Source organism: Crocodylus porosus, unplaced genomic scaffold (assembly GCF_001723895.1).
Source record: "Crocodylus porosus isolate Cpor-Errol unplaced genomic scaffold, CroPor_comp1, whole genome shotgun sequence".
NCBI lineage: Eukaryota > Metazoa > Chordata > Crocodylia > Crocodylidae > Crocodylus > Crocodylus porosus.
In genome coordinates, this window is record NW_017728909.1 from 44992691 (window position 1) to 45018842 (window position 26152).

At 38.7% G+C, this 26152-nt stretch overlaps 1 protein-coding gene across 6 annotated transcripts in view; it reads left to right on the forward strand.

Annotated features, from left to right (window-relative positions):
* PIK3R1 (phosphoinositide-3-kinase regulatory subunit 1) overlaps nt 1–20517 on the forward strand; it is an 82113-nt gene extending 61596 nt beyond the window's left edge. For 4 of the 6 annotated variants that reach the window (XM_019532173.1, XM_019532174.1, XM_019532172.1 and 1 more), the window contains 9 exons: nt 9799–9901; nt 10578–10676; nt 10766–10946; nt 11452–11577; nt 12535–12677; nt 12960–13136; nt 13245–13313; nt 14936–15106; nt 15600–20517. In XM_019532173.1, the coding sequence (XP_019387718.1) occupies nt 9799–9901; nt 10578–10676; nt 10766–10946; nt 11452–11577; nt 12535–12677; nt 12960–13136; nt 13245–13313; nt 14936–15106; nt 15600–15789 (1259 nt within the window). In that variant the 3' untranslated portion in view covers nt 15790–20517. Of the gene's footprint in view, nt 1–5745; nt 6286–7642; nt 8441–9798; nt 9902–10577; nt 10677–10765; nt 10947–11451; nt 11578–12534; nt 12678–12959; nt 13137–13244; nt 13314–14935; nt 15107–15599 lie in introns of those variants that run through there. The other 2 variants (XM_019532177.1, XM_019532176.1) reach the window with 2 other exon arrangements.
* The last annotated feature ends 5635 nt before the right edge of the window (nt 20518–26152 follow it).

Genomic DNA, 26152 nt, shown 5'->3' on the forward strand with positions numbered 1-26152 from the left:
TGGAAAGTCCAGCAAGGCTTTGTTATAACAAATAGGATTTGTTATAAGAATAAAATTCTTACTTGTATTCATCAAGGTCCACACTTTGCAACAGGAAAATTCATACAGTGGATGGTATTCAACACATTATTGTTCTATTCATTAATGGATCTGTTTATGTATTTAGTGCATAGTTAAGCTTTTAAACCAAAAATGTCAAACTTGGTAGTTTATGGTTAGCTTCCCAGATCGCTTTTTCTGTACTGATGCTGATTTGCATGCATGAGTATTTTTCAAAAGTTAAGCCTATGTCTTTGCAAGATTAGGATACAACTCTGTGCTTAATGAATGATCTAATTTTCCAAAGCTTGCGTGGAAGACTAAATTTTTCAAGAGTCTCTCCACCTTATTGATCTCAATGGGAGTTTCTGAACACTTCTGAAAATCTGGTGACTACCTAGGAACTGAACTCTTCTAAAAATGTGACCTTCCCTATAACCAAATTAGAAAACGTTGATTGCAAATATCTTGCTATATACTAAATTGAAACTGTTAAAATTATATTTCGTTATTAAATAGGGAGGAGATATTTGCAGCTTATCAGAGTGGGTAGTTTTAGCTTATATATTAATTTAAGAGTGCTTCTAACGCTTAAACAAATGTTCTGTAAAATGAAACTATAAAAACACAGGATTTATCTTCTGTTATATTTATATACAAATAATGTTTCCATGTTGTGCTGACTGTATGTAAGATGGCATCTCCGGTTGTATTTCCTTTATTTGGAGGGCATTTTTCCTTCCTGAAGACACAAAACTGGGGAATGTCATTTTTATAATGTTCAGAGGTATTCTGCATCAGAGTTGAAGTCTAAAAATGTCCTATCTCAAGCCTTTGTAAAGGATGTTCCCAGCTAAAATATCTGCTCTTCTATTAGGAACCACTGAATATATTTTCACCAGTTGGGTAAATAGTTGTCTGTGAATGCAGGGGACTGGATTTGATGTCCTAGGAAGCTCTTTCCAGTTCTCTGTTTCTATGGAAAACTGTACCCACTGTCAAAATTAATTTCTATTTCATAGATTTCATAGACATTAGAGCTGTAAGGGACCTCAGAAGATCATGGAGTCCAGCCTCCCCCCACCCCAATGTTGCAAAAACATCAAGTTAAAGGGGCTCTTTCATAATATACTCTGTATCACGGCTTGAGCTTCCAACTCAGGATGATGCAAGATGTTAAACTAAAGGAAGATTCTTAGAAAAATAAAGGATAACTTTCAACAACTTTAGTTTTAATCTAAATATTCTGAGCAGATTGTAACAACCGCTGGGTCAGTGGGTGCCACTCCTTTTTAGGAAGACTGCCATAAATTAGCCCTATACCATCCCCAAGTGTCACTCTTTTATCCTCTTCTCCTGTCTGATCTGCTGCTCTGTTTTCTGTTCCACACCCTGTGCCCCCTGCACAATCTACTGCTCTGCTTTCTGCTTCCTGCCCTATAGCTTTCTGTTTCTCGTTGTGTGCTCCCTCCTTGATCTGTTGCTCTGCTTTCTGTTCCCTGCCATATCTGCCACAGTGCTGCTGCCTGTCCCCTTCTCACTCTGCCACATTTCACACAAACTGCCTGGATCACTCGTGGCACATGCTGCAGTTTGGCCGCCCCTGCCATAGAGTATGTAAATATTTTAGCTGCTCTGGGCTTTTTAATGCAGATACTCCTTTTTATGCAGCATTGAGAAGTAAGGAGACTAGAACTTGGTTGCCTTATTTGTGTGCTTATGTAAGGCTTCTGTAGCAAACATAGAGTTACTTCCTAGGTCCATGTGCTGCACAACTGTGTAATGACTTGTAATCTGTCAAGATACCCAACACAAAGCAGAGATGTTTTTATTTGTGTTCTGAGAACTCAGTTTAACTACACACAAAAAGTGCCAAATTTAAATACATTTTGGGTATAACTGAAATTTTGTGAAGACAAAGTAATGTTGCAGGAGAAGGGCAATTAGAAACATGGTTGGTGGTTTGAGTAATTATTAATTAGGTCTGTTTTCTGTATTATATTGTCCCTATCTAGTTTTACTTAACCAATCTGCTTTTTTCTGATTTAGAATTGGTAGGTAACGTGGATAGTTTATCTGTCGCTTTTTACACTGAAGCTTGATGAACTAAACAAATATAAAAAAAGATTTCAAGGAGAAAATTGCTGTTCAAGTCTCTGGGAATTTTGGTATTGAATTGATGAGTATATGATCAGGAAAATGTATGGAATCTTTAGGCATGAAACAGTAGTGCTTGGACAAAAATACTTTAACTATAGCACAGATTAAAATACCATCAAGTATGTACTATTTGATATTTCCATATTTTAAAAGAGAAGGTGGGACTTGTGCTTTAAGGGTTTTCAGGTATAAAGGTCTGATGATTTCTTCAGTTCAGTTTGGTGAGTTTGGAATGACTGGGTTTTGATTCTAGGCTGTTCATCTCAATTTAATTAAAATCCCAGCTTGTAGATAACCAATCAGAAAAGATGTCTTTTATTGTAAAGTATTAAAGCCTTTAAGTGTGAAGGGTCAGATTTTACTATTTATAGGGTCAGAGATGAGGTAATGACACTTTCTTTTACTTCTCTTTCCCATATATAGTTAGTCACCTACTTAAACTTTGGTCATAAAAGTGTTAAGGGTTCAGGTAAATACCAAATACTATTTTTCAATAGTTAATACATTAGCACGACTTTTGGCATGTATTAGTAAATAGGTCAGGCTGTAAATTCTGGTAATTATTTCTGTTTAGTGCCATTATAGAGCAGGTAATGAAAAACCCCAATTCTGTTTCCCTTGAAATCAGTGGCAAAGCTCCCTTTGGTATCAGCTGTGCAAAATAACCCCCACAGTTCTTACCTGTATTATATTGTATAAAATAATATTTAAGAGTACTATCAGCTGTCAGTATTTTGTATATGGTATCACAAGTTTAGCTTAAATACTCCTGGTAATTCGACACTATTCCTAAGAATAGTTCGGCATATGCTGAGAAGGTAATAATAGCACATTTATTTTTGACCTTTTTTTCCCCACAGTTGTAGCTGTTTTACATTCTGCACTTCATCCAGCAGGGGGCTCTCTTTCTAAGCTAATAAAAATCATGAGTTTTTTTTTTTCATAAGCTTCATTTATTAAAGAAGAAAAAAATATTACTGATTTAATCTCCAGCCTTGGCAATACTAAGTTCTCTTGTTTAAATTTTGATGCTAGTGCAGAGTTTGTTCCTCGATACCTGGTCGAAGCTATTTGGTAAAACAAAGTGTGTGCTACATGATCAGGAGTTTGTACAAATGAATTACTCAACCTTTTGGTCTCTTCCGTCTCCCACTTCCTGCGTTGTATTAGCGTTTTTGAGGCACAAATTGCTTTACCTTCTTGGAAGTAATAATTAGTATGATCACAAAAAACAGTAGAAATTTGACTTTTTTCTGTAAATTTGTAAAGCTGTAGGTCTGATGAATGCAACTCGAGTTAATGCAGCTTTTAAAACTAAGGCTCAAATACATCTATCTTGTGCAAATACCTTGATGTGCATATACATATGTCAGTACGCAAACTGCAGTCTGATCAGTGAGGTGAGGTGAGAACTCAACTTTGCGTGGGTTATTAAAAACTCGACAGCAAATAGGAAGAGCCCTTTTCTCCCCAGCACCAGCTGGGGTGATGAGGAACAGTGGTAATAAGCTGATGGAGAATAGGTTTAGGATAGAGATCAGGAGGCAATATTTTACAGGTTGGGTGGCCAGAATCTGGAACCAACTTCCCAGGGAAGTGGTCCTCGCCCCTATCTTAGGCAAATTGAAGAGGAGGTTGGACGATCACCTGTCTGGGGTCTTGTGAACCCAGCATTCATTCCTGCCTGTGGCAGGGGGTCAGGCTAGATGATCCGTTCAGGTCCCTCCTGACCCTACCTGCTATGAAACAGACTAGCCATATCAGCGTCTATCGCCAGGAAAAAGTGTGACAGCTTAATCTTGCCTGTGTGCAAGTAGTAGTACATGTTTAAAATGGTAAATGTTTCACAGCTATAGCTGATCCTGTTTGAGAATACCGTGCTATACTGTAGCTAACTGATGGGGCTTGTGTACTGCATGCTGTGTTTTTCCTTTTGAAGAGTGAAAGGGTGTTTCCAGATGAGTGCACACGTGCAGTTTGAGGCACTGCAAAACTCATATGGCAAATGTGCAACTCTGCGCCACGCTGCTAATGTGCAGTGCAGTGCTAGAATTTGATAGTGATATGTCCCAGTACCAAAAAAAACCCCAAAACAAAAAACCTGCCACAAAAGTCAGGGCAGTGCACATGGCAGCAGCATGCACCACCAAAAACAGAGCCTGGCCATCCAGAGCCATACTCTGGCTGCCAGCCAGGCTCCAAGTGGCTAAATCAGTGCCCCCAGGCCCCCAGGTAAGGCTGCTGGAACCAGCACAGGTGTTGACCCTTGCCTCCCCTACCCAACCCCAGATAATTTGGCATGTCAGAGTGCATGTGCAGGGGTGTGCCCTGGGGCACAAAGTAGCAGTACAAATATGCAAACACACACCTCTGCATATGGGGATGTGCCCAAAGTGTCATCTCCTGCTCTCTGTGTCAGCCCAAAGACCAGGACTTCTTTGATAATGCCTCAAACTGCAGCTGTGTGCAGCATTGTCCAATAAATTATTGTGGTTCCATGTTTGTTGTGTTTAAATCTGTTATAGTGTGCATATTAGTTACTGTGCTCGATCAGTAGTGCAGAAAGACATTTTACTATCCCAGTTAGAAATATGTTGTATTTTTTCCAGGCAATGCTGCTTGAAAGGGCACCCAGAATTGGTAGTTCAGTTGGTAACTGTGTGGCAAGAAAAGGAAAAAAATAAGTAAAGGAATTTTTTTGCAGGTAAAATTATTTAATTGATAAACGAAAAGATCAAGCCATTTTTTGGGAGGGAGGAGAAGAGGGACAGAAGAAGCGAGTTGCGTTTCCCTATTTAGTTGCAGGGAATTTGTGTACTTTCTTTAGTTTAGGATTTTAGGAAGCAACATTTTGCAATAACAGTTTCAAAAGCAGAGGAGATTAAACTGACCTTGAGGAACAACAGCTAATTTAGGAGAGATGAATTATTTCAAGCTAAAAGAAACAAAGCTATAAACAACTTTCCTCCTTCCTTTCAACAATTCTTTAGCTCTTATTTTCTTTCTACATGCACTGAAATGAATCAGGAGTACTTAAGGTAAAGGTAGCTGGTCAGTGGCAGTGATGGGGGAAATGGTTTCTTTTCTCTCTTGCATCACCAAGTACACACTCCACCACACATTAGATAAAGAAAATTAACCAAATCACTTCCATGCTCTTTGCAACTACCTTTTTTCCATCAGCTAATGAAGAGAATACACTTTACATATTGGAAAACGGCACAGATGGATGCACTTTTTTCTAGTGTTATTGGTTGATATTAATCCTACTAAACAGTTTATAACTTCATTCTAAGGGTCGTCAAGTGACACCTGTATTTGTGGTCCTGTGTAAGTGTGTGGAAGGTGATGCAATGCATGCAAACTACTTTTGAACTGGGCTGTTCTGAAAGGTACAGAATTCGACAAGGAAGGCTTTGATTCTATTTTTTCTGAAGTAGCTCAGCCACTTCCTGTATTTGGCTGTTCATAGTGCTTTTCTTGACAGTCAGTTACTTCAATACTGCTCTCAGCAGCCAGTTACAGAGACTATTTTAAGTCTACTTACAATGGTCTTCTCATTTACTTGGCTAAAATGAGAAAGTTAGTCCTGCATTGGCCACTTGTTAGCTGATGACAACTTTTACTTTGACATTGGCTCCCCCTCCCCCACCTGAAATCCCTGGCTCAGCAAATATTTGAACCTGCCCGAGTTAATCATGAAACCGAGATCTTTATCTGAGAGACGTGCAAGCTACTGGGGTTTTTTTCTGGTCTTTTTCTTTACAGTACTAGAATCAGGTTCACTTTTTAATGATGAACTAGAAAAGAGTGGATACCCTCTGCACAGCACAGAGCATTAATCAGTTAAGAATAGAAGAGGAGGCTTGGATGTTTCTGACTTCATGTTTCAGCTCTTTCTAATGGATTTTATGGAGGATTAATTGGAAGACCTTTTTTAGAACTGAATTTACCTATTTTATATGAAGAAGTCTCTGAAAGGAATTTTAGAAAGGTTTCTATGAGAAAGCATTGCTAAAATTTTCAGGTTATTCGTACAAGGTTACAGGGGAGGGTGGCAAGTATTTGCAATGCATAATTTACAAAGTAAGTGGCTTTGAATTTGTATGTATTTCTCCCCAACCCTTTTTGAAAGTGCAGTATCATTATATTTTCTCTCCCTTACTACAGTTAATCTGCTGGTAGAAACTTTCTAGTTGTAACATGTTTAAACGGAAGTCAGTACCTAATCTAGGTTATTCTGGAGTAATGGAAAATCACCTGTCTGTCACTGTCCTGCCTGTTCTGGTTTGCCATATAGTGTCACAGCCAGCTAGACGAGTTTGGGCTGAACAAGAACCTGATTGTACCAGTGTGACAGTCTGAAATTTGCCAGTGGTAAATCCTGGGCACATATTTTTGGTGGCAGCAATATTTTAAATAGATTTTATAGTTAAAATTGTACTAACCTACTAGTAGACCTGCGTGTAACAATGCATTCTCTGTCAGAAATCTTTCAAAAGCTAATTTAAACATTGTACTTCAGCAACTCAACTGTTTGGATAACAGATGGGCTAAACCCTCAAGTTCAATGTTTGGACTTGTGTCTGGGATCATCTTCAGTATCTTGTTACACTATGCAAATGGAAGGCATCTTAAGAGCATGTCTACCTAAATGGGGTGGGGAGAGTCTTCTTCAAAATGGGTTAAGGAATTATCACATAATGAGAAACTACTATTTACATTTATTGCTGATGATGGCACTGTAGGTATTTCCTTGTATGTTAACTTCTCTAAAAGGATGACACTATGGGGGGTGGGGGGCTTATTGTGATTGGGGATAGATGTGCATGCCATATTTGGGAGAAGTAATTTTTAACTAAATGAAATATTCCATTTTTAGTTATATAACAGGTACTTTTGTAATCTGCATGCATGTTTAACCCAACTCAAAAGGATTTCTTCAGATGGTTGCACTGTGAATTGCACAGTCATTTACTCTTTTTTGCTGTTTTGGTTTTTGTTTGTTTTTGCCCAGATAGACTATAACAAATATGAAAGTATTCATGATTACTCTGCATAGCAACCCACTGTGTGATGAACAGTATATAGAGCAGATGATTCTCTGGTGGAGGTTGAGAGAGTAATAGTCCAGTATTTTTTAAGTATGGTTGGGAAGGAATACTTTTAAATAACAGAAGGCTTTTGATGATATAAAGTAGACTGAAAAAAAGAAACTGACAAGGGCCAGTGCTTCAGAAAATAGCCAGCACAAATACCTTGATGAGAAAAGGTCAGAGAGAGGATGTGAAAAGGCAGACTAAATCTTCTGGACAAGCTTTATATATTCAGAAAAATCATTTTTTCAGGATCTTGCTTAGTTTTGAATCACTTCATTGAATTAAAAAAAAAAAAAAAGCCCTCATTAACATCTTTAATCCAAGGAAAAAATATTTGGCTTCTAGCTTTGAAAATTAATTAATTCCAATTGATTAGCAATTGTATTGAACTATAAAATGCTACTGGAAATATGCCTCACTCCAGTATGTTTATATAATGGCATCAAATCATTGTGACTATTTAGAAGTTTAAACTCTGCGCTGGGTAGAAATATGAATTTTTTTTCATTCCATGTCTGGGGTGCAAGATGTTTTTTTCTTTAAATGTATAAAATGTACAGTCAGTACAAAAAGCTTCTAAAGAATTTTGATTGGTGATCTTTTGCCAACCTGCCTATCTATAAACCAAGATTGGGAGGGGGGGGGGTGTGCTAAAGAGCTACGTGCTGCAGCATATCAGCCTTTGTCAACCTGCCAGCAGTGGACTGTACCATGCTGCAAAGAGCCAGAAAAATGAAATAGAAAGCTAAGTAAGGAGAACATCCTCAGTTTATTTGTATATATCATCAGCTTTACGTTGGAATTCTGCTAAATGTCGATTCTTTCTGAAACTGAAATTGTTTTAAAATTAGTGTAAAACAAAATGATGAAACAGGAGTGGTCTGGTGACATTATTTTGACATGATTGGCTGAGGATTATGATGTAATAGGTTACAGTGCAGCCCCTTATAGGTTTTAAAATGAATTCCAAGACACCATTACAAAGAGAGCCTGACTCTTTTCTTATAACTGAGCTTACTCACTGAAACTCATAGAAATGTACAACACTGTTTGGAATATGGAAGAACTGGATGTAGAATATTCTAAAGCAGATATAAATTGTGGCACAGACTTGATGTTTTACATAGAAATGGATCCACCAGGTAAAACTGCAGTCTTATTACAGAAGACTAGTTCATTTGGGTCTTTATGATTGCTGCTACAAAATCCTCCTCAGACGGTTAAGATTTACTTTCTTTGATTGATATTAATATCATTTTTGTCATAAATTGGGATTAAATTGTTTTTAGTGCATGGGAGTAGCAAATAGAATCATAACCTGTAGTAATACCTTTTTGCTAACTTAATCAGAATTGAACAGAACTGAGGTGTTTTGGTTTTGATTTTATTCTCTCATATATATAGTTGGTTTTGTTTGTTTACAAACTAAGTGTATTGCATATATTTTCTATTTTTTCTCCTGTTATGATTAACAGGAGATCCTATAATAACACTTTGTATTTCCTATATCAGTGATTTACATATCAATGTACAGGCTGGCTTTTAAAATCTATCAATATTAACTGAATTCCTGATGTTGCATCCGTTATAATAGGAAATTTAAATTGTTTTACTGCCTTGACACACTTTGCAGTACTGACATTGTGTTTTGCATCCAAGCACACAGTCATGTACAGAAACAATGTTGTGCTTACTATGAAACTGAAAAAGCTTGCTGGATTTTTAATCCTTATTCCACTGTTGCCCCTCTTTGCTAGTAAGTCAGAAATGCTGCAGTATCTTCTTTGGCACCCACTGGTCTATGTATGCAGCTTTGACATTGAGAAAAGGGGATGTGGTTTTCAACCAGCCTTGGCATTTGGAACATCATTTATCCTGTAGAATACTAAGATTAACAGACAGAATATTTGGGTCATAGATACGTTTCTTGAAGTGGTTTGTGATAAATCATTGTATAAAATGCTGTGGAGCAGAGCAACCCAATTCCTCCTCTTGCAACATACAGCATTGCTGTGGGTTTGCTGCTTTTTGTTACCTACACCAGCTCTTGTGCAAAAAAGAAAAAAGTTCTTTTGCATCATTAAATGGAAGAAAAAAATAAAGAGGAAGATTTATGTGTTTCATAATTTATTATAGGTGAAGATGGTCGTTCTCTGTAGAAGGTGGGATAAGGTGAAAATAAACTTTAGTTTAAATGTTTTTGGCCAGAAAATATTTTCAGGAGTTGTGTTTTGTTTGAACTGTAATTATACCTAACAAACGCAAGTCTTTTGGTATAATACAGCCTTATTATGCAATTAAGTTTGTTTTCAGTTAAATACCTTTGATTTATTTGGTATCTTCCACAGCTGCCAGTAAGGGAAACCTGTACTTTGCAGTCATTCCATTTTCTTCCAATGCTGTGATTTTTGTTTTCATTCATACAATGATTTATACTTTTAAGGTACATACTGTTTAATTTATACCTGGATTACAAAGAGATTTTTTTTCTCATCTGCAGCATTGCCTCCTAAACCCCCAAAACCTAGTACTGTAACTAACAACGGTATGAATAACAACATGTCATTACAAGATGCTGAATGGTACTGGGGAGATATCTCAAGGTAAGCCTGCTAAAGGATTGTATTTGCTATGTTCTCTGTATGTTACACTTGAGTATAGAAAAAAAATACTGTGGTATTGGGAGCCATTTTCAGGACACTTTCCAACGTAAACATACCATAATTGGTCTTGTTTCAAAGATGACTAAAAAGTTATTGGCAGTCAGAATGTAATATGCGTAAAATATTTTTTTCTGGTAATTATTCTGTTATTTTAAGATATGTATGAAACACTAGAATGAAAGGATAACATCGAGAACCAGCAATTTTCCCTCCTCTTATGCCCAAGACCAAAACAGTGGGCACAATACTACTTTGATAATCAAAGTGCCATATATAAGCAACATTTCTAACCTTACTATATATAGGTAGACTAGACTGCCACTGCATGCTCCAATTGTTCAGGCTTGTATGAACAAGTATGAAGAGCTTTTCATAAATACAAATCTGTTCTAGCAGTGGGAGGGAGGGTATTGGGTGCAACATATTTTATGTTCCATTTGTCCACCAGCAGAACTATGACTGTCACTGTTAATTTGTAGTTAGAGACTGCTGTTGAAATACAGCAAGAATATCATTTTTTTAAAAATCAAATGATAAGGAAGAAGGGAAAAAATGATTAGGAAGAAATGACTGGCAGGGTTGCTAAAATCATTGGTTACTTTTGCTTTCATTTTAGGGAGGAAGTAAATGAGAAGCTTCGAGACACTGCTGATGGCACCTTTCTAGTACGAGATGCTTCTACCAAGATGCATGGAGACTATACGCTCACACTAAGGTTAGGCAGATTCTGATATTTCACTCTATGCTGTTCTTTAGACTGAAGTGTCTTGTGTGTAGCTGACTGTTCCCAAACTTTATTTACAGGAAAGGAGGAAATAACAAATTAATCAAAATATTTCATCGAGATGGGAAGTATGGCTTTTCCGACCCATTAACTTTCAACTCTGTGGTTGAGCTAATAAACCACTACCGGAATGAATCTCTAGCCCAGTACAATCCTAAACTGGATGTAAAATTACTTTATCCTGTATCCAAGTATCAGCAGGTACATTTTTTTGGTTTTCACTTTAAAGAAAAATCATTATAAGGTGAAGAATCATTCAGTATGGGAAGACTGCAAATCAGTTGCTATTTGGGGGAATAAAATGGATTTAAAAAAACATGTTTTTTTCAAGAAAATAAACTATATAACATTGTGCATAAATACTGAAAACACTAAATACTGAAGTTAGCAAATAAGAAAATAAACGTATTAGAGTAAATAAACAGCATAGTTATTAATGATGAATTACATTATTTTCAGCAGAATGTTGCATATTAGCAGTGCAAAACTGCTTTTTGTGCTTAGCATCATTTCTACTGTCCATATTGTGGACACATTAAATCCATTGCTTCTCCATATTGCAAAAAGATATATGATGTTATAGTGTTATGTTATGCTCTAAATGTCAAGTTTTTTTGTAAACTGATTTTATTCTAAGATTTTGTAATATGTAATTGTGTGTTTGTTGGATTTAGTTATATATATTTCGTTCTGCTTATTGTCTCAGGATCAAGTTGTAAAAGAAGACAGTATTGAAGCAGTGGGAAAGAAATTACACGAATATAACACTCAGTTCCAAGAAAAGAGCCGAGAATATGACAGACTCTATGAAGACTACACCAGAACATCTCAGGTGAGCTGAATTATCCTTGAAACAAAACTGAAAAAGAGCAAGATTTAGACAGTTGTTGATGTAAACCGTCTTTGTAACTCTGAGTTGCTTTCTTTGTTCTGTTATTTTCTCCCCCACTCACCCACCCCCCTGAAGAGAAATTGGCTGATAGAATAGTTCAGTAGGTTGGAATAGCTTACTCATGGCTGAACCATCACCCTCTCTGCAATATAACCCTGTCCTTTGGGGCCCACTCCTGCATCTACTTCAGACACAGAACTCCCATTGGCTTGGCAGCAATTCTGCATACTGGCTGCTTATGAGATCAGGCTGTCAAGCCTTGAAGGCATGATAAGCACAGTACTTTTATGATTTATTTGGGGCAAAAGAGATTTCACATATATTGGGGCGGGGGGTGTCTGACACCTAGAAACAGCAAAGAAATAGACAGCAAACACCCTTTCTCTCTTACATTCTGTTATCTTAACCAAGAACTAACAGAGCCTTGCAGTGCCAAGAGTGTGATACTGCTCCACAGTTCCTGGATGATGATCGCCTTCTAAAACCCACATGAATTGTATTGTAAAAAAAAAAAGGGGGGGAAATTTGAGGTGTACTGAGGGGGGTCTGAGTAGCGCCACTTTGGTATTTCAAGAGCGCCAACTGTGTCTCTAAAGACCTAGTTTGTACTGAGTCTAAATGAAGAACATGGTCAGAAAGCTCCAGTCATGTAAATAAAACTAATGCGTGTTTAAAAGAAAGGTTGCAAGTAACGCTGCATCCTTTCCTGGAAAGCAGCCTCATTGTAATTTCATTAAAGCTTCTTTTCCTATATCAGACAGGTCTACAAACCATATATAGTCTGCATTAGGGCTACTAAAGTTTAGTCAAGGTATCTTACTCCTTTCCAGTGATACAGGCCAATAAACCACCTTTTCAGTTTTCCCAGATCTGTAATGGTAATTATTTTATTTTCAGGAAATTCAAATGAAAAGAACAGCTATTGAAGCATTTAATGAGACCATAAAAATATTTGAAGAGCAGTGCCAGACACAGGAAAGATACAGCAAGGAATACATTGAGAAATTTAAACGGGAAGGAAATGAGAAAGAAATACAAAGGTTGGTACCAAAGTTAGCCCTTTAAAAATGTGCAGGATCTGGTTAAAAAAAAAAAAGTGCAACCTTTGTAATTGTATAGACCAAAAGCAAGATTCTTAGTTTACAGTTAAACAGACCTAAGCAAAATAAATCTCAAATGGGATGGATGGGGTGAGAGTTTGCAAAATTTGTAGCTAAATCTTGGAAAATAAATTTTGTGTTGGATACTCATAAGTGAAATTAGCAAAGCTAATTGAGGTAACAGGACCTAACAGAAACACTAAACCTAATTCTTCCTTTCAGAATTATGCACAACTATGAAAAACTGAAGTCTCGAATAAGTGAAATTGTGGACAGCAGACGCAGACTGGAAGAGGATTTAAAGAAACAAGCAGCTGAATATAGAGAGATTGACAAACGTATGAACAGCATTAAACCAGACCTCATACAGCTGAGAAAGACAAGAGACCAGTACTTGATGTGAGTACAATTATTGATTACAAAGAATTTAGATAAGGCTTTTTTCAACAATGTTCAGGTTTCTTTTTCCAGAGACAATTGTATAAACCTGTTTTTAATTATTTTTAGGTGGCTAACTCAAAAAGGTGTTCGACCAAAGAAGTTAAATGAATGGCTTGGCAATGAAAATACTGAAGAGTAAGTGCTGAAGGAATCGAATATTCCAAATACCTCAAATAATTTTATCCAGCAAAATTAGCTTAAGCATATCTTTTTAGGCACAGTAGTAGTTGGAACTGCTTTGCACCTGGCAACTTGTTTATTGAGACTGTTGGGAAAAGCACAAAGTTATTTCTCTTTTTCTAAAGGATACATCACCTTCCATACACCCTTCAAGAAATGTTTGGTCAGATGGGTACGGAAAGGAGCTAACCGCTCTTTACCTTGTTTTACCTATCTGTAAAATGCAGACTGTGATAAATCACAGGGGTATTATGTGGCTAAAACCTCTAAGAACCTCTAAAGAATTCTCAATTTCAGAATGCTGTTGGCTGTATTATGTCAGCAACTACCACCAGAAATGGATATAATAGTATAGTCAGTCAGCAAGTAGTCCTGCTCTGCTTTTATACTCAAATATGATTCATCTGTGTAGTGCACTACACTACAACTTTAAGTTTTCCTTGCTAGTAAAACCTCAGGTTTCTGCTCAGTTTGTTCAAATTAAATTCCAAATGAGCATAACTAGAAAGCCAGAATCTCCATCTCTGAGAACTGGTTATAGTTTTATAGCAGAAGGAATGCAATTCAGGAAAATGGTGTGTGAAGAGATAAGGGAGCCTAGATGGCATGCACCAGGAAGGAGAGAGCAGAACTTAGGAGTTTGTATTCTACGTGTGGACATTGGCATCTGTGTCCCAGACCGAGGGTCCTTAAAAACAAAAAATTGGGGATGAAGGTAACACCCTATTTACTCTTTAAAAAAGAGTCCACCGAATTGAAAAGCTGATATTTGCTAGCCAGATATATGTGGGGGAGGGAGGGAGCAGCTGTGCAGCCGGGGGGCCTCACCTTGGAAAAAAGTTCACTCCCACTATCCTACAGCCATCAGCTTCTGGGAAAGAGGTTGGGTTCTCAGACTTCTCCCAAAGCGCTGCACTTGGAGCCCACTTGAGGGCTCACACTTCATACCCACTATTAGCCATGACTATGAAACCACTGAGAGAGGGGGGAGGAAGGAGCCCTCTGTTACAGCTGCTGGAAATGTGTGGGGTGGGAAGGGCCACTATTGGCCTTTACTATAACCAGGTGGTGTTCTAAGAAAGAGGAAAGAGAATTCTCTGATGTTTCCCCTTTTTGCACCAAGATGCGCCTATGAATAAAGTGCCTGTCTTGAGTAGTGCACATAACTTTCCCAAACAGCTGTGTGATCTTGATCTGATTCTTGATTGTTCCACTGATTCCAAAGAGTTACAACTTTCAGCATTGAATTCACTGGTTGCCAAAAGTATGAGCAGCAGCAGTTGTACTAAAACACTTAGTGCAACCTCTGGAAGATAGCACTTCATCCATTTGTATTGCTTTTAGATTCACATGGGTAGCTGTCACAATAAGGGTTAGACATTTCATTTAATTTTTTATTAAAGTTTACAGTTTTCAGATTTTTTTTATGACATGTATCTCTGCACTCACCAGAGCAGAAGCCAGGGGCCAAGGAAATGGGAATTCAAATCTAGAACAAAGTGATTTGAGGGAAAGAGTTGCCTATACACTTAGTTTTTGCTCTGAAACACTGCATCATCCTTGTTTTATTTGTACAGCCAATACTCCATGGTGGAAGATGATGAAGACTTGCCCCATCATGATGAGCGAACGTGGAATGTAGGAAATATCAACAGAAGCCAAGCTGAAAATTTGCTGAGGGGAAAACGGGATGGAACATTCCTTGTTCGGGAAAGCAGCAAACAAGGCTGCTATGCCTGCTCTGTAGTGTATGTATCCTGATAATTTTTTGCATGGTTTTTGAAGTTCACGGTGACTGTGACTTCAGATTTTCTGTGAGGCACTGAATTAGGCTAGGGACAGAGATTCCCCATTGCCTTTCATGGGGGTGGATCAGGCTACCAGGTGCAGGGTCATCTCCCCTCACTGCTGCTCATCTCCCTCCAGCAGAGCTAAGTCCTGTGGACCCCCACAAAGAGGCCTTGTAGACAAGGGACAGGAATAAAGGCATGAAACAGCTCCTGGATCCTGAGTCATTCAGTCCTTTGTACCTTCTGCCTACCAAAGCAGAGGCTAAAGCATGTTACAATAAGGATTCTGGTTAAATTAAGATATTATTCCTAACCCAGAGCACTACTGCTCTCTACATTTACCAACATTTTATTATTTCCTGCCAGTTTTCTCAAGCTGAGCTTTGTTTCATAATATTTCAAATTTACTGACAACCTACAAACCACCTCTTGTTTTCTTGTTTCTCTTTAGGGTGGATGGCGAAGTAAAGCACTGTGTGATAAACAAAACGCCAACTGGGTATGGATTTGCAGAGCCATATAATTTGTACAACTCCCTCAAAGAACTGGTGCTACATTACCAGCACACATCCCTGGTGCAGCACAATGACTCCCTCAATGTCACACTAGCCTACCCGGTATATGCACAGCAGAGGCGATGAAGACCTTGATACCTGGGTTTTTTAAAAAAAAAATGCAACAACATTGAGGCCTCAGGAGAGAGAGAAGGCTCCTTTCAACTTAAGTGATGAAGTTGAGCTGCAGTATCAAAGCTGTCTGTCTTCAGATGGAACTAGAGCTTTCTTCGCAACTGCAGAGGGAGAGATCACAGTATTAAGCTGTGAATGAATGTTTCTAATCTAAAGTGCTTTTTATTAAGAGAAAAACACGAGAGAGAGAAATGCTAAACCTGTCTCCCTGCAGGGACATAGAGGCCTTTAACCATGGTGCTTGTTTACGATCTCTTTGAAGCTTTACCAGCTAAAATGTTGGATTCTGCAGAGCCACGGTGTAACAGGTCTTTGTAATTCAGTTAACGGAATTTCTCGGCTGTGACCTGGTTCGGATTTGGTGTTACAGTACTCAGTGGATCCAGACACGCAGCATTGTGGAGTTTTGGTTTCTGATGAATGATATGTAGCAGAATGGCACTTTCGTTTATAAGGGACACTTTAAAAGGACTTCAGTTACAGTACGTTGTTCAGAAGAATTGATGTAATAAAGTGCCAGGAAGTTTTTGTTTAGACATTTAAAATCCTGTTTTAAGAACATATTTAAGACTGAAGAAAACAGGACTTTCAATGGCATACAGTATATAATAATGTACATAATCCTGGATGACTAACTATCGTTGGTGGAAAATATCAATACCAAACTGCTTCTATTTTCTCTCTTCTGTTTGCTGAAAGCTGAATCCTTAGCCTGTGCTATGCAATACTGAATTTTTTTAGGCTGTAGTTCTCTGTCAAGTGTACCTATAGGCTAAGCTTTTTTCTGTTTTTCTTTCTCCTTTTTTTGCCTGAAAATGTTTTCCTGATTATTATTTTTGTTAATATTCACTTTGTTGGGTTTTTTGTTTGTTTTTTTGGTTTGTTTTATAAATGTACAGGATGCCAGAAAAGTTGGCCTCAAAATTGAAACTATGAAATATTTTACAGTTTTCTTTGTATAGAATATTGAGCTGCAGGCTCAATGTTTAAAAAGTTCATAATTTTTTTGACTAAGTATTTGTTGGGCAGTGCCTGATAAGCTTCAAAGCTGCTTTATTCAATAAAATATATGAACATTACAAAGTATCATTGAGTCCAACAATATTGTTTCAAGAATATCTTTAGAATACGGTACCATGCTGTTTGCTTTGTAAAGGTTTTTGGACTTTAGTCTAGATTGTCTTTGTGTCTGGAAGAAGAAAAACGTGTATCCATTTCTGATGGTTACTGTAGAAAAACAAATGAAAAATTGGATACTAGAATAGTCCATTTTAATTTCAAAATTAATACATGTAGATTCTTCATAGCAAGTAAAATGTCATCTTAACCTACCTTGGTAGACTTTTTGTTGGCATGTCAAGGTACTTTTCTTTTCATATGAAGGAAGTTTCTCTAGAGTATATGTGTAAGATTCCCAAGTTTATGCAGAACAGCAAGCTAATTAAGAGCAGGAAACCTTGCTTTTATAAAACGTTTTTGGGCTTTCCAGAATTAACATTCTATAGTTTTTCACAAATTTATGAACCGAAAGGTATTTTCACCTTCAGGAAAAAAAATAAAATTTCAGGTACCAAAGAGTTGTAGGGTTTCTATTCAGTGAAAAGAAACAAATGTCAGAGTCCCACTAACCAAAAAGATGTAGAATTATTTTCTGTGGTGGCCTCCAATTGTTTTCTCATTATTGTCCCTATCAACACACACAAACTTGTGCTGCTACTTCACATATCATAGATTAACGAAGCAGTTGATGGATGTGGGGAATCCTAAAGGTTTTTAGTCTAGCCGAATAGCTGAGTCTGTTCTTCAGTTAAGATGCAAGTAGAACATCCATTATTACCTGAAAGAATAGAGCCCATTGAGTTCTTTGAGTACTGACCGTACTAGAAATCTCTCTCTTAAGATGAAGTCTGTATTTAGAAATTTTTACTTTTAGGAAACATTATAAGAAAATTAGTTTATCACCCATAGTTTCTACATTACCATTCATTTCTGAGGCTGTGAGGTTTTCATTTTTATTTTATAAGCTTATTGACTTTGCTTTTCTCTGGAATTTTCTTACTTGAACCTAGTTTTTCATGTCAGAGAGCAAAGTTCAACTGCCATTAATTTATCAGAAATAGTTCTTTCAAAACCATGCTAAACATTTTTTGTTTTCTTATGTTTTTCTTGTGATTTTTTTTCTTTCTGAAGTCTGCAACTCATCTCTTCTTCCCAGGCAGACTTCTCAAAGTAAGATAAGCTGAGTTTGTTTCTGTAATGACTTTCCTTAGGTTGTCAATTATTCTGGATTTAATGTCATTCTGAAGGGCTCACAATCATAAATCCATTCAGTATACAGCAATTCAATAACTGTCGCAGTACATCAATATATATTTCTAAAGTGTATTAATTTTTAAAAATTTAACCTGTTTGAGGTAAAATATTAAATTTGTGCTCTGTGAGTAATAGGAATGTTTCACTTAAAATACTTTCCAGGAAATAACATAAGAATTAGACAGCTGACCTGACTTTCCTTTTACTTATACCATTGCAGACCCAGAGGAATTTTACTGAAGTCAACTGATGTAATTCTTAGCTGGCACAACTTGCTGTGCGATTCCATGGACTTTGGTGTGCTTTACCAGTTTGTCACCTGGGTTAGGGACAGAAATTACACATAAACTGGTATAAGTGATTGGAAACTGGTTCACATTTGTAACACAACAGAAGTGCAGTGCACGTATACCACTTGTGATAGGTCTGAAACCAGTTTTAAGATAAACTGTATGGATGTAGTGTCAGACTTAACTGATTTAAGTTAAATCAGTTTCTTGAACTTCTGTCGCAGATCCCCTTCAGATTCAGGTTAACTCACAGTCCCACCACATCTCCCCCACAACTCCTCCCTCACAGGGTGGGCAGGTAGACTTGGGCCAGACTGTCTGCTCCAGCAGAGCAGGAAAGGCATGTTTTAGTATCCCCTTGGCTTCTGACCAAGACCACGGCAGGAAGGTGGCTGTATTTCTGGAATCAAAAGAGAATGTCTGTTCATTTTCTTATTGGTTCAATCTACACAGCTTAAACTAACCTGCGAAGATTAAATCAATTCTGCCTCGGGCTTTTTGACTGTCTGTACTTAGCCCTGGATATCTGTTATTACAGGAGAGGAAAACTAGTATATGTGAGATTTGGCCCTCACTTTTCTTGCATAGATAATAACAAACGAGCACAAAGCTGAGACTATTTTTCATTAAGGCATCTTAAAGTGAAATTCTGCCTATGTAAGCCTCCCATACACATTCAGGGCTACTTTAAAACCTCAAAATAGTGCATCAGTGGGATTTATATAGTATCGAAGCTTCATGTGGTCTTTCTCCACAGGGGTGAAATTCTGCAATGTGTTGTACCTTTCTGACGGCTGAGTTTCAACCCCTTCATGTTATACACTCCACTCCAATCTTGGTTGAGCTAAAACAGATGAATATACCTGGAAACTTAAACTTCATATGAACATGAAACAAAGATATGTTGATATACTGAAAACACATGGTGCTTTTAATATAACTTTTTATTCAGATATATTTTTTCCATCTACTCTGGTTAAAAGCTTTTGTGTTTTTAAATAAACTAAGTTTCTGCTGAGCTGCAGTGGGGCTTTTAAAAGGTTGTTCACATGACGCACAAAGAAAGAATGCGGTGATCATGAGCAGTGGGACAAAGCAAGTTTTTGATTCTTTAAATTGAGGTTTGAATTTGGAGCCCTTGGTTGTGTTTGAGTGGATCATTACGTAGGTGCACTTTTTGCCAAATGTACAAATGTTGCTGAATCGGCCACATGATTTTGCTTGGTTGTCTAACACTCTCTCTCACGCATGCACACATACTTTCTCGCTCATGCACTCTCGCACACTTTCTCTCATGCATACATGCACATGCACACACTAAGCATTTGTCAGTGCAAGTTTGACAGAAGGCTGAGTGTCTGTTTCTAAAAACGAGTAACTTGTCTTATTAGTTCACTTATAAAATTTTTTTTTTGTCAAAAATCTGTAAAGCCAAATCTTCAAAATTTCTGTTTGATGTCAACTCTTCTGTAGTAAAGAAATGGCTTTGTCTTGTAATTGGCAATGATCTGTTATTGCTTGGGAAAACCTTCAGATGCTTCTAATTGGGAAAACTTCTGCTGATTTTTAACACAGTGCTTTTGCTATGCATGGTATTCAGTTGGGAAAGTGTATCCTGATACTGTTTTTCTTCAGGGTCACTTGAAATGGGCAGTTCGAAGCACAATGCCTCCCATGGGACAAGGTTCCAAACTGCAACGTTCTGTAAAGAATAATGAAATATTGCTGTAATAGAAGACTAAACTGGACTGTGTGAGCTGTTAGTTACATTGCACTTGTCCCTATGAGACTGCATTAGCTGCCCAAGATGCTGCTATTTTTTTATTCTTGTTTTAAAAATAAATCTCTGTTCTGTTAAATGTCTTTAAAACATTAAATTTACTTTGTTTTAAGAATGGTCTTTGAGGAGGTGAAAGATAAGACGTCTTGTAAATTGCCTTTACAAGGCAATACTAAAAATGTGCCTCCTTGAAATTTTTGTTCAAACTATAGATTTGATGGAGCTGTGTCTTGTTTTTAAGTTGCTTTAAAATTGTATTAGGTCTTCAAACAGAATAAAGATTGTTTTGAAACTGCACTTTACTGGTTGAACCCTCAATAATGACTGTTTAAGAAAATATTTTCACAGGTCACATCACTGCTTCTGTTGTATCTTTGCTCCTTTCTTTATAACTAGAAATGAGTGTGCTCACTGAGTGTATGATTTAAACTAGCTTACTGAGTGGACAGTAAGAGTTGAACAACTGAGAGAGTCTGCTGTGTAGACTGATACTAAAAATAGCAGTTTGCTTAACTAGGTATCACTATAATTAAAATTTTGTCCTTTCTGCCTTCAAATTCCAAGTGTGATCCTGGCTTTACTGAAGTCCATGTAAGTTTTTTCATCTCTACCAAACTGGAAGTTAGCAGCATGTATAAAATTCACTAAAGGAGCAGAAGGAGCTAATATGAGAGAGAGAGGATAATTTTTAGTGTTGGTTTACCTTCCACGCCTAGAAGAAAACATGTCTTTTATTTCTCAACTTTGTGAAAGACAACTTGGAGGAAACCATCAGGATCTCCTTTTCTGTAATTTCCCACTGAAAAATATGTGAAGGTTCAGGACTTTCTTTGAAGAAGTAGGGTGACAGTTCCAGATGCAGAAAATGTTCCGTTCTAGAATCTGCATGAGCGTTGTATAATATAATATAGCATAGTATAATATACTACAGTTCTTATCTCTGGGGGGTTCTTGGTATCACAGCAATGCAAATAATTATTGTTGATAATGATGTTGTTAAAATGTATGGGGCATTCAGATACAAAATATTTATTATAGGATGCTATTAACTTTGTATTCCAGTTTATGTCAAGTTTGGGTGGATCTCTAACTGATATAATGTGCTGCAATTGTTGGCATTGAAAATAGTTGATGCTTTAAAACTAAAGCATAGAAACTCTCTCTTTTTTTTTCCCCCTACCAGACTGTATATTAAGCAACATACACTCTTCTCTTCAAAACAAGGAAATGTCCACATGATCCAGTTTCCATAAAAGTTTACTTTTTTGAGTGCTATTGAACTAAAAAACATTTTGTATTGGTTATTGGAAGAATATATGATTGGTTAAGCATATTTCTACACTGCATAGTAGATGTGTAGAAAACACCCTTGGCAGGGAACAGAAAAAGCAATTTGCAGAAATGTTGTCATTCCCTTTTGGTTGATTACATACACATCCAGATGGTGCATCTCATGCTACTGATTGCATTCACCCACTCTCGTTGCCCTGCCCTGCTACCCCTTTCCTGCTAAGTTTTGAGGGACTGATTATTTCCCTTCAATGAAAATAATCCTTTTTTGGGGTTAGAGGTTCTTTTTTGTGAGCCAGTTTCCATACTAGCAGCTTTGTCTGAGGCCATGAACCCAAAAAGAAGAAATAGAAAATGCCTCGGTTTGTTCTTCCTTCAGACCATATGAAAAATTCTGTTCAGGATTTCTGGAAACTGTATGGGTGTAATGTGACATCCTGAAGGATGCTACTGTTAGCCCTCCCCCTTAACTCTTATTACTGATCCCTTTTTTTCCCCCAAGCAGAATCTAGCAAGTTGCATTGAATAGCCTCTGTGGTTTAAACACTAATGTAACTGAGTTTTCCTAATACATCAGTAGGGTAGCTGGGGTCACAGAAACCTCTTCCTACAAATGGATGGTCACATTATAGGATTGTAGCCTATAAAGACTGAATGTCTTGGACAAAGTCACTATAGAACTCAAGACTTCAGCCAGGAACAGGATTAATTATCTTACCCTCAGTCAAAAGTCTATCTAAATGTGGGACTAATTTAGAATCACAAATAGTAGAAGAGGAAATCACTGAATACAGGAAGCTGTTGTCACTTTCCTGGCTGAAAGCAGTGCAATAAGCAGTCCTGTATTCCCTCAGGTCCAGGAGAGCAGACTTGATTGGGGTCTCAGGTGGACTTGAATTTCACTGTAGATATTATGCCATTAATAATAACTTTAGCACAACAAAACATTCCTTTTTTTAACTCTGATGGTGAGGACACAATTCTTATAAAGAATAGTGATGATCTTTTAAGGAACTATGCCCTCAAATAAAACAGCTGCCAAAATAAAAACTCTGCAAGGGCTCTTCCTACATTATTCAAACAGATGCATTGATTCATCAGCCACTATCCAAATTTGACTGATCTATGTAGAGATTAGCACTTTAACCTCAAAATGGGAATTGATGTCATCAACCAACTGATTGGAAAAGTGCTGATGTTTCTTTGAAAAATTAGGAACATTAACCATGCAAGTGCCTGGCCATATCTATCTATTGTCAAAACCACACTGAATGAACCTTCCATATCGTACCACGGGAGTTTAAGCCTTGATTTAAGCATGTGAAGATACTCAAAGGAAGAAGATTTGACAACAAGTACCCACATACCTACCTCCACTAGTCTTCTAAGCAAACAAAAGCTCTCTCATGACAATATTGGGCATAAACACAGTTAAATGCTAAACTTAGCTCTTTTACTAACAACTATTTACATGGATGTTTGAGCCCAAAGAACCAAGAAATGTGTTCAAAATAGAGAAAATGTTTTCTCTGCACACATGGGTTTTATCCACATGCTTTTCAAAACTTCATTCCACAATTTTGGAAAAAACTCTGCTTTGTACACAAATACAACTATTGAGGTCTGCAGATTTTGTGCTTGCCATCTCTATTAAGCAATTTGTTGCATTTGAAGTTCCCAAATTACTTTGACAGATATGAGAACATGAAAGACAGTCAATCCAGCCACAGTAAGTATTTTAGTGACGTGCCTGAAGGAAGTATCATTTAATGGTTAAAACTGGAGACGACAAACCAGGTGTCTAAGGTTCTGTATCTAATTGATTGACCTTAGCCATATCATTTCATACAAGTGAGTAAGATAATACCTATTACTCATCTAGGAAATGGGTACAGAAGCATTTAGCTATTTTCCTGGCATACTCTGAGGATAAAGGGTTGTAAGGAGCTTACAGCACCTCAGGAGAAAGTTATTACAAAACTGTAAGTTTGGTATTTTTATTTACTGCTTGGTAACATGACTTCTGAAACACTAATGGAGCTGTACCAATTTACATCCAAGGGTACTCAGGGAGCTGGCAAGCATCATAGCTCAGCCCCTGGCATGGATCTTTGAGAGCTCTTGGCGCTCTGGTGAAGTGCCTGATGCTTGGAAGAAGGCCAATGTCGTGCCTATCTTCAAGAAAGGGAGGAAAGAAGATCTGGCAAACTACAGGTCCATCATCCTGACCTCTATCCTGGGGAAGGTCATGGAAAAGATTATCAAGGAGGCCATCCTTAGCAGACTAGCTGAAGGCAATACCCTGAGGGATACCTAGCATGGGTTTGTTGCGGGTAGGTCTTACTTGACCAATCTCATTTCCCTTTATGACCAGGTGAATTATCACCTGGACAAGGGGGAAGAGATCAAAGTTGTATACCTCGACTTTAAAAAAGCCTTTGATCTGGTATCCCATGGTCACCTCTTGGCTAAACTGGCTAACTGTGGCCTGGTGAACAATCATTCCCCCAGATCCTGGTGAACACCCCTGATAAACTTATAGGTGGCCATCAGATCACCCCTGAGCCTGCGCTTTTCCAGGCTAACGAGTCCCATAGCTCTCAGCCTGTTGTCATAAAGTCTGTTTTCCTGACCTCTGATCATGCATGCGGCTCACCTCTGGACTCTCTCAAGCTTCTCCACAACCTTTTTGAATTGTGGAGCCCAACACTGGATGCAGTACTCCAGCTGCATGGGATAGTGGTCAGTGGGCTGGAGGAGTTTAGGGATCTTCTCTACAATATCTCGGGATTCGGGCTCCTGGGAAGCAACAGACTTCCTGGGCTAAGGCGTTGGGGCGGCAGACTGTCCCCTCAGTCCCTCTCAGGATGGAGTCTCCCATGACAAACACTTTGTGTTTTGTCTTAGGGAGAGTGGGGGCGGTAGCTACAGTTGAGCCTGTGTTGCCTGCAGGAGCTGGCAGCTTAGCAGGCTCTGCTGGGGCTGCAAGAGGTTCATAACTGTTGCAAAGCTCCAGCAGGGCAGGGACCTTGGTGTAGCAGGCCTTGGGGCCCTTGACCACCTTGGTCCAACCCCTTGGCTGGACAGAAGGGGAGGTCCCCGAGTCCTCCCTTGTACTGGAAGGAGACTGTGGTCTACCCTCTGCCTCCCAGGGGAGAAGGGCCTGGCAGTAGGAGTCAATCTCCTGCTCTCAGTCCCTGATGGCTCACAGTCTCTGGACTGTGGGCTGGAGCTCCTCCAGCTGGCGCACCAGAGACCCCAAAAGTGAGCAAACCTCATAAGGGGAGGTGGCCGTGCTCCTGGGCCCCAGAGCCTGAAAAAGTGACAGGCAGCCCCCGCAGCTGAGAGCCAGGGGCTCCGTCTGTGTGGAGCCCGGAACCATGGGCTCCATCTGGGTAGAGGCCTCCGAGGCACCAGAGGAGACCCTTGGGGTGCAGCGCATGCCCATCCGCAGCATGCCACTGGTTGGCCGGCTATAGCTGGGAATGCCTGCCCAAGGTGGTGCACAGGCAGGGCATCTGGCCCTCCCACTCTCCCTCCTGTGCAAACTCCATGCTAACTCATGCGCCGGGCAGACAAGCATGCCTGTTTGTGCAGCCTGTTTGCGTGGCTCCCTGGGGGGGGCTGAGTCAAGCAGGGGCCAGGATGGGGCAAGACCCCCTGGGGCTCCAGCTTAGTCACCTCCCCATGGCTAGGCCAGAGTTAGTCCCTCCCACAAGGGACCCCGCTTACCTCCAGCTGCTGGCTTGGTATTATCACAGCTGTATCTGACTGAGGTCTTAGGGTGTAGTAGGGTGGCCATAATAGATGACATTCCAGTTTTCTGCTACTCTGTCCTCTATTGATATGAAACATAATGCCTTTATGTCCTCCATTTCTCCCTTCAAGAGAAAAATAGAGGACATGAAGGTGTCCAGTTTCATATCAGTAGAGGACAGAGGACAACCAGATTGTCCTCTATAATGGCCACCCGAGGGTGTAGGACCAAATACCCCTTGTGGTACTTGTTAGTTAATAATATAGCTTCTTGCCAGGTCATGTGATCCTAGTCAACTGAGGAAAGATGGCTGAATGGGAAGAAATGTTGGCAGGTTCTTTCTGTAAGGTTAACCTGTTAATCTCCACAGCTCTGTTTTCCTTCTTTCTCCAAGGAGGAATTTCAGCTGCCTGCTTTTCCAGCTTCTCCTTCTTGTCAGTAGACCTATGGCCAAGCATTCAGGGTAGGAATCTGAGGTAATAATGAAGTTAACAGCAATATGAGTATTATTACAGGTAAACAGTTTGTCAATCCGATTGATCTGTACCTCAGCTCAGCCTGGCTGAGCAATATTCCCTACGCACTCCTTCCTTGGATGATTCAAGAAGATTGTAGACCCTGCAGCATATTCAAAGTACAGCCCTGTACACATACCACAGTTGAAATGAAAAGAAATATCATTAATCTGAAATGGGAGAGACTTTCACTTTGTCCTCCAGTAAAATGAAAGCCCTGTACTTGTACAGGTGTACTGACTTCAGTGGGTCTCTGGGCAGATGCACTGAATTGCAGAATTGAGTCTAAGGGGTAAAACTGTAAAATTCTGTAGAGAACTTTAGGAAGACTTGAAAGAAAAGGCATGAAGTGGCCAAGCAAGTGGCTGCT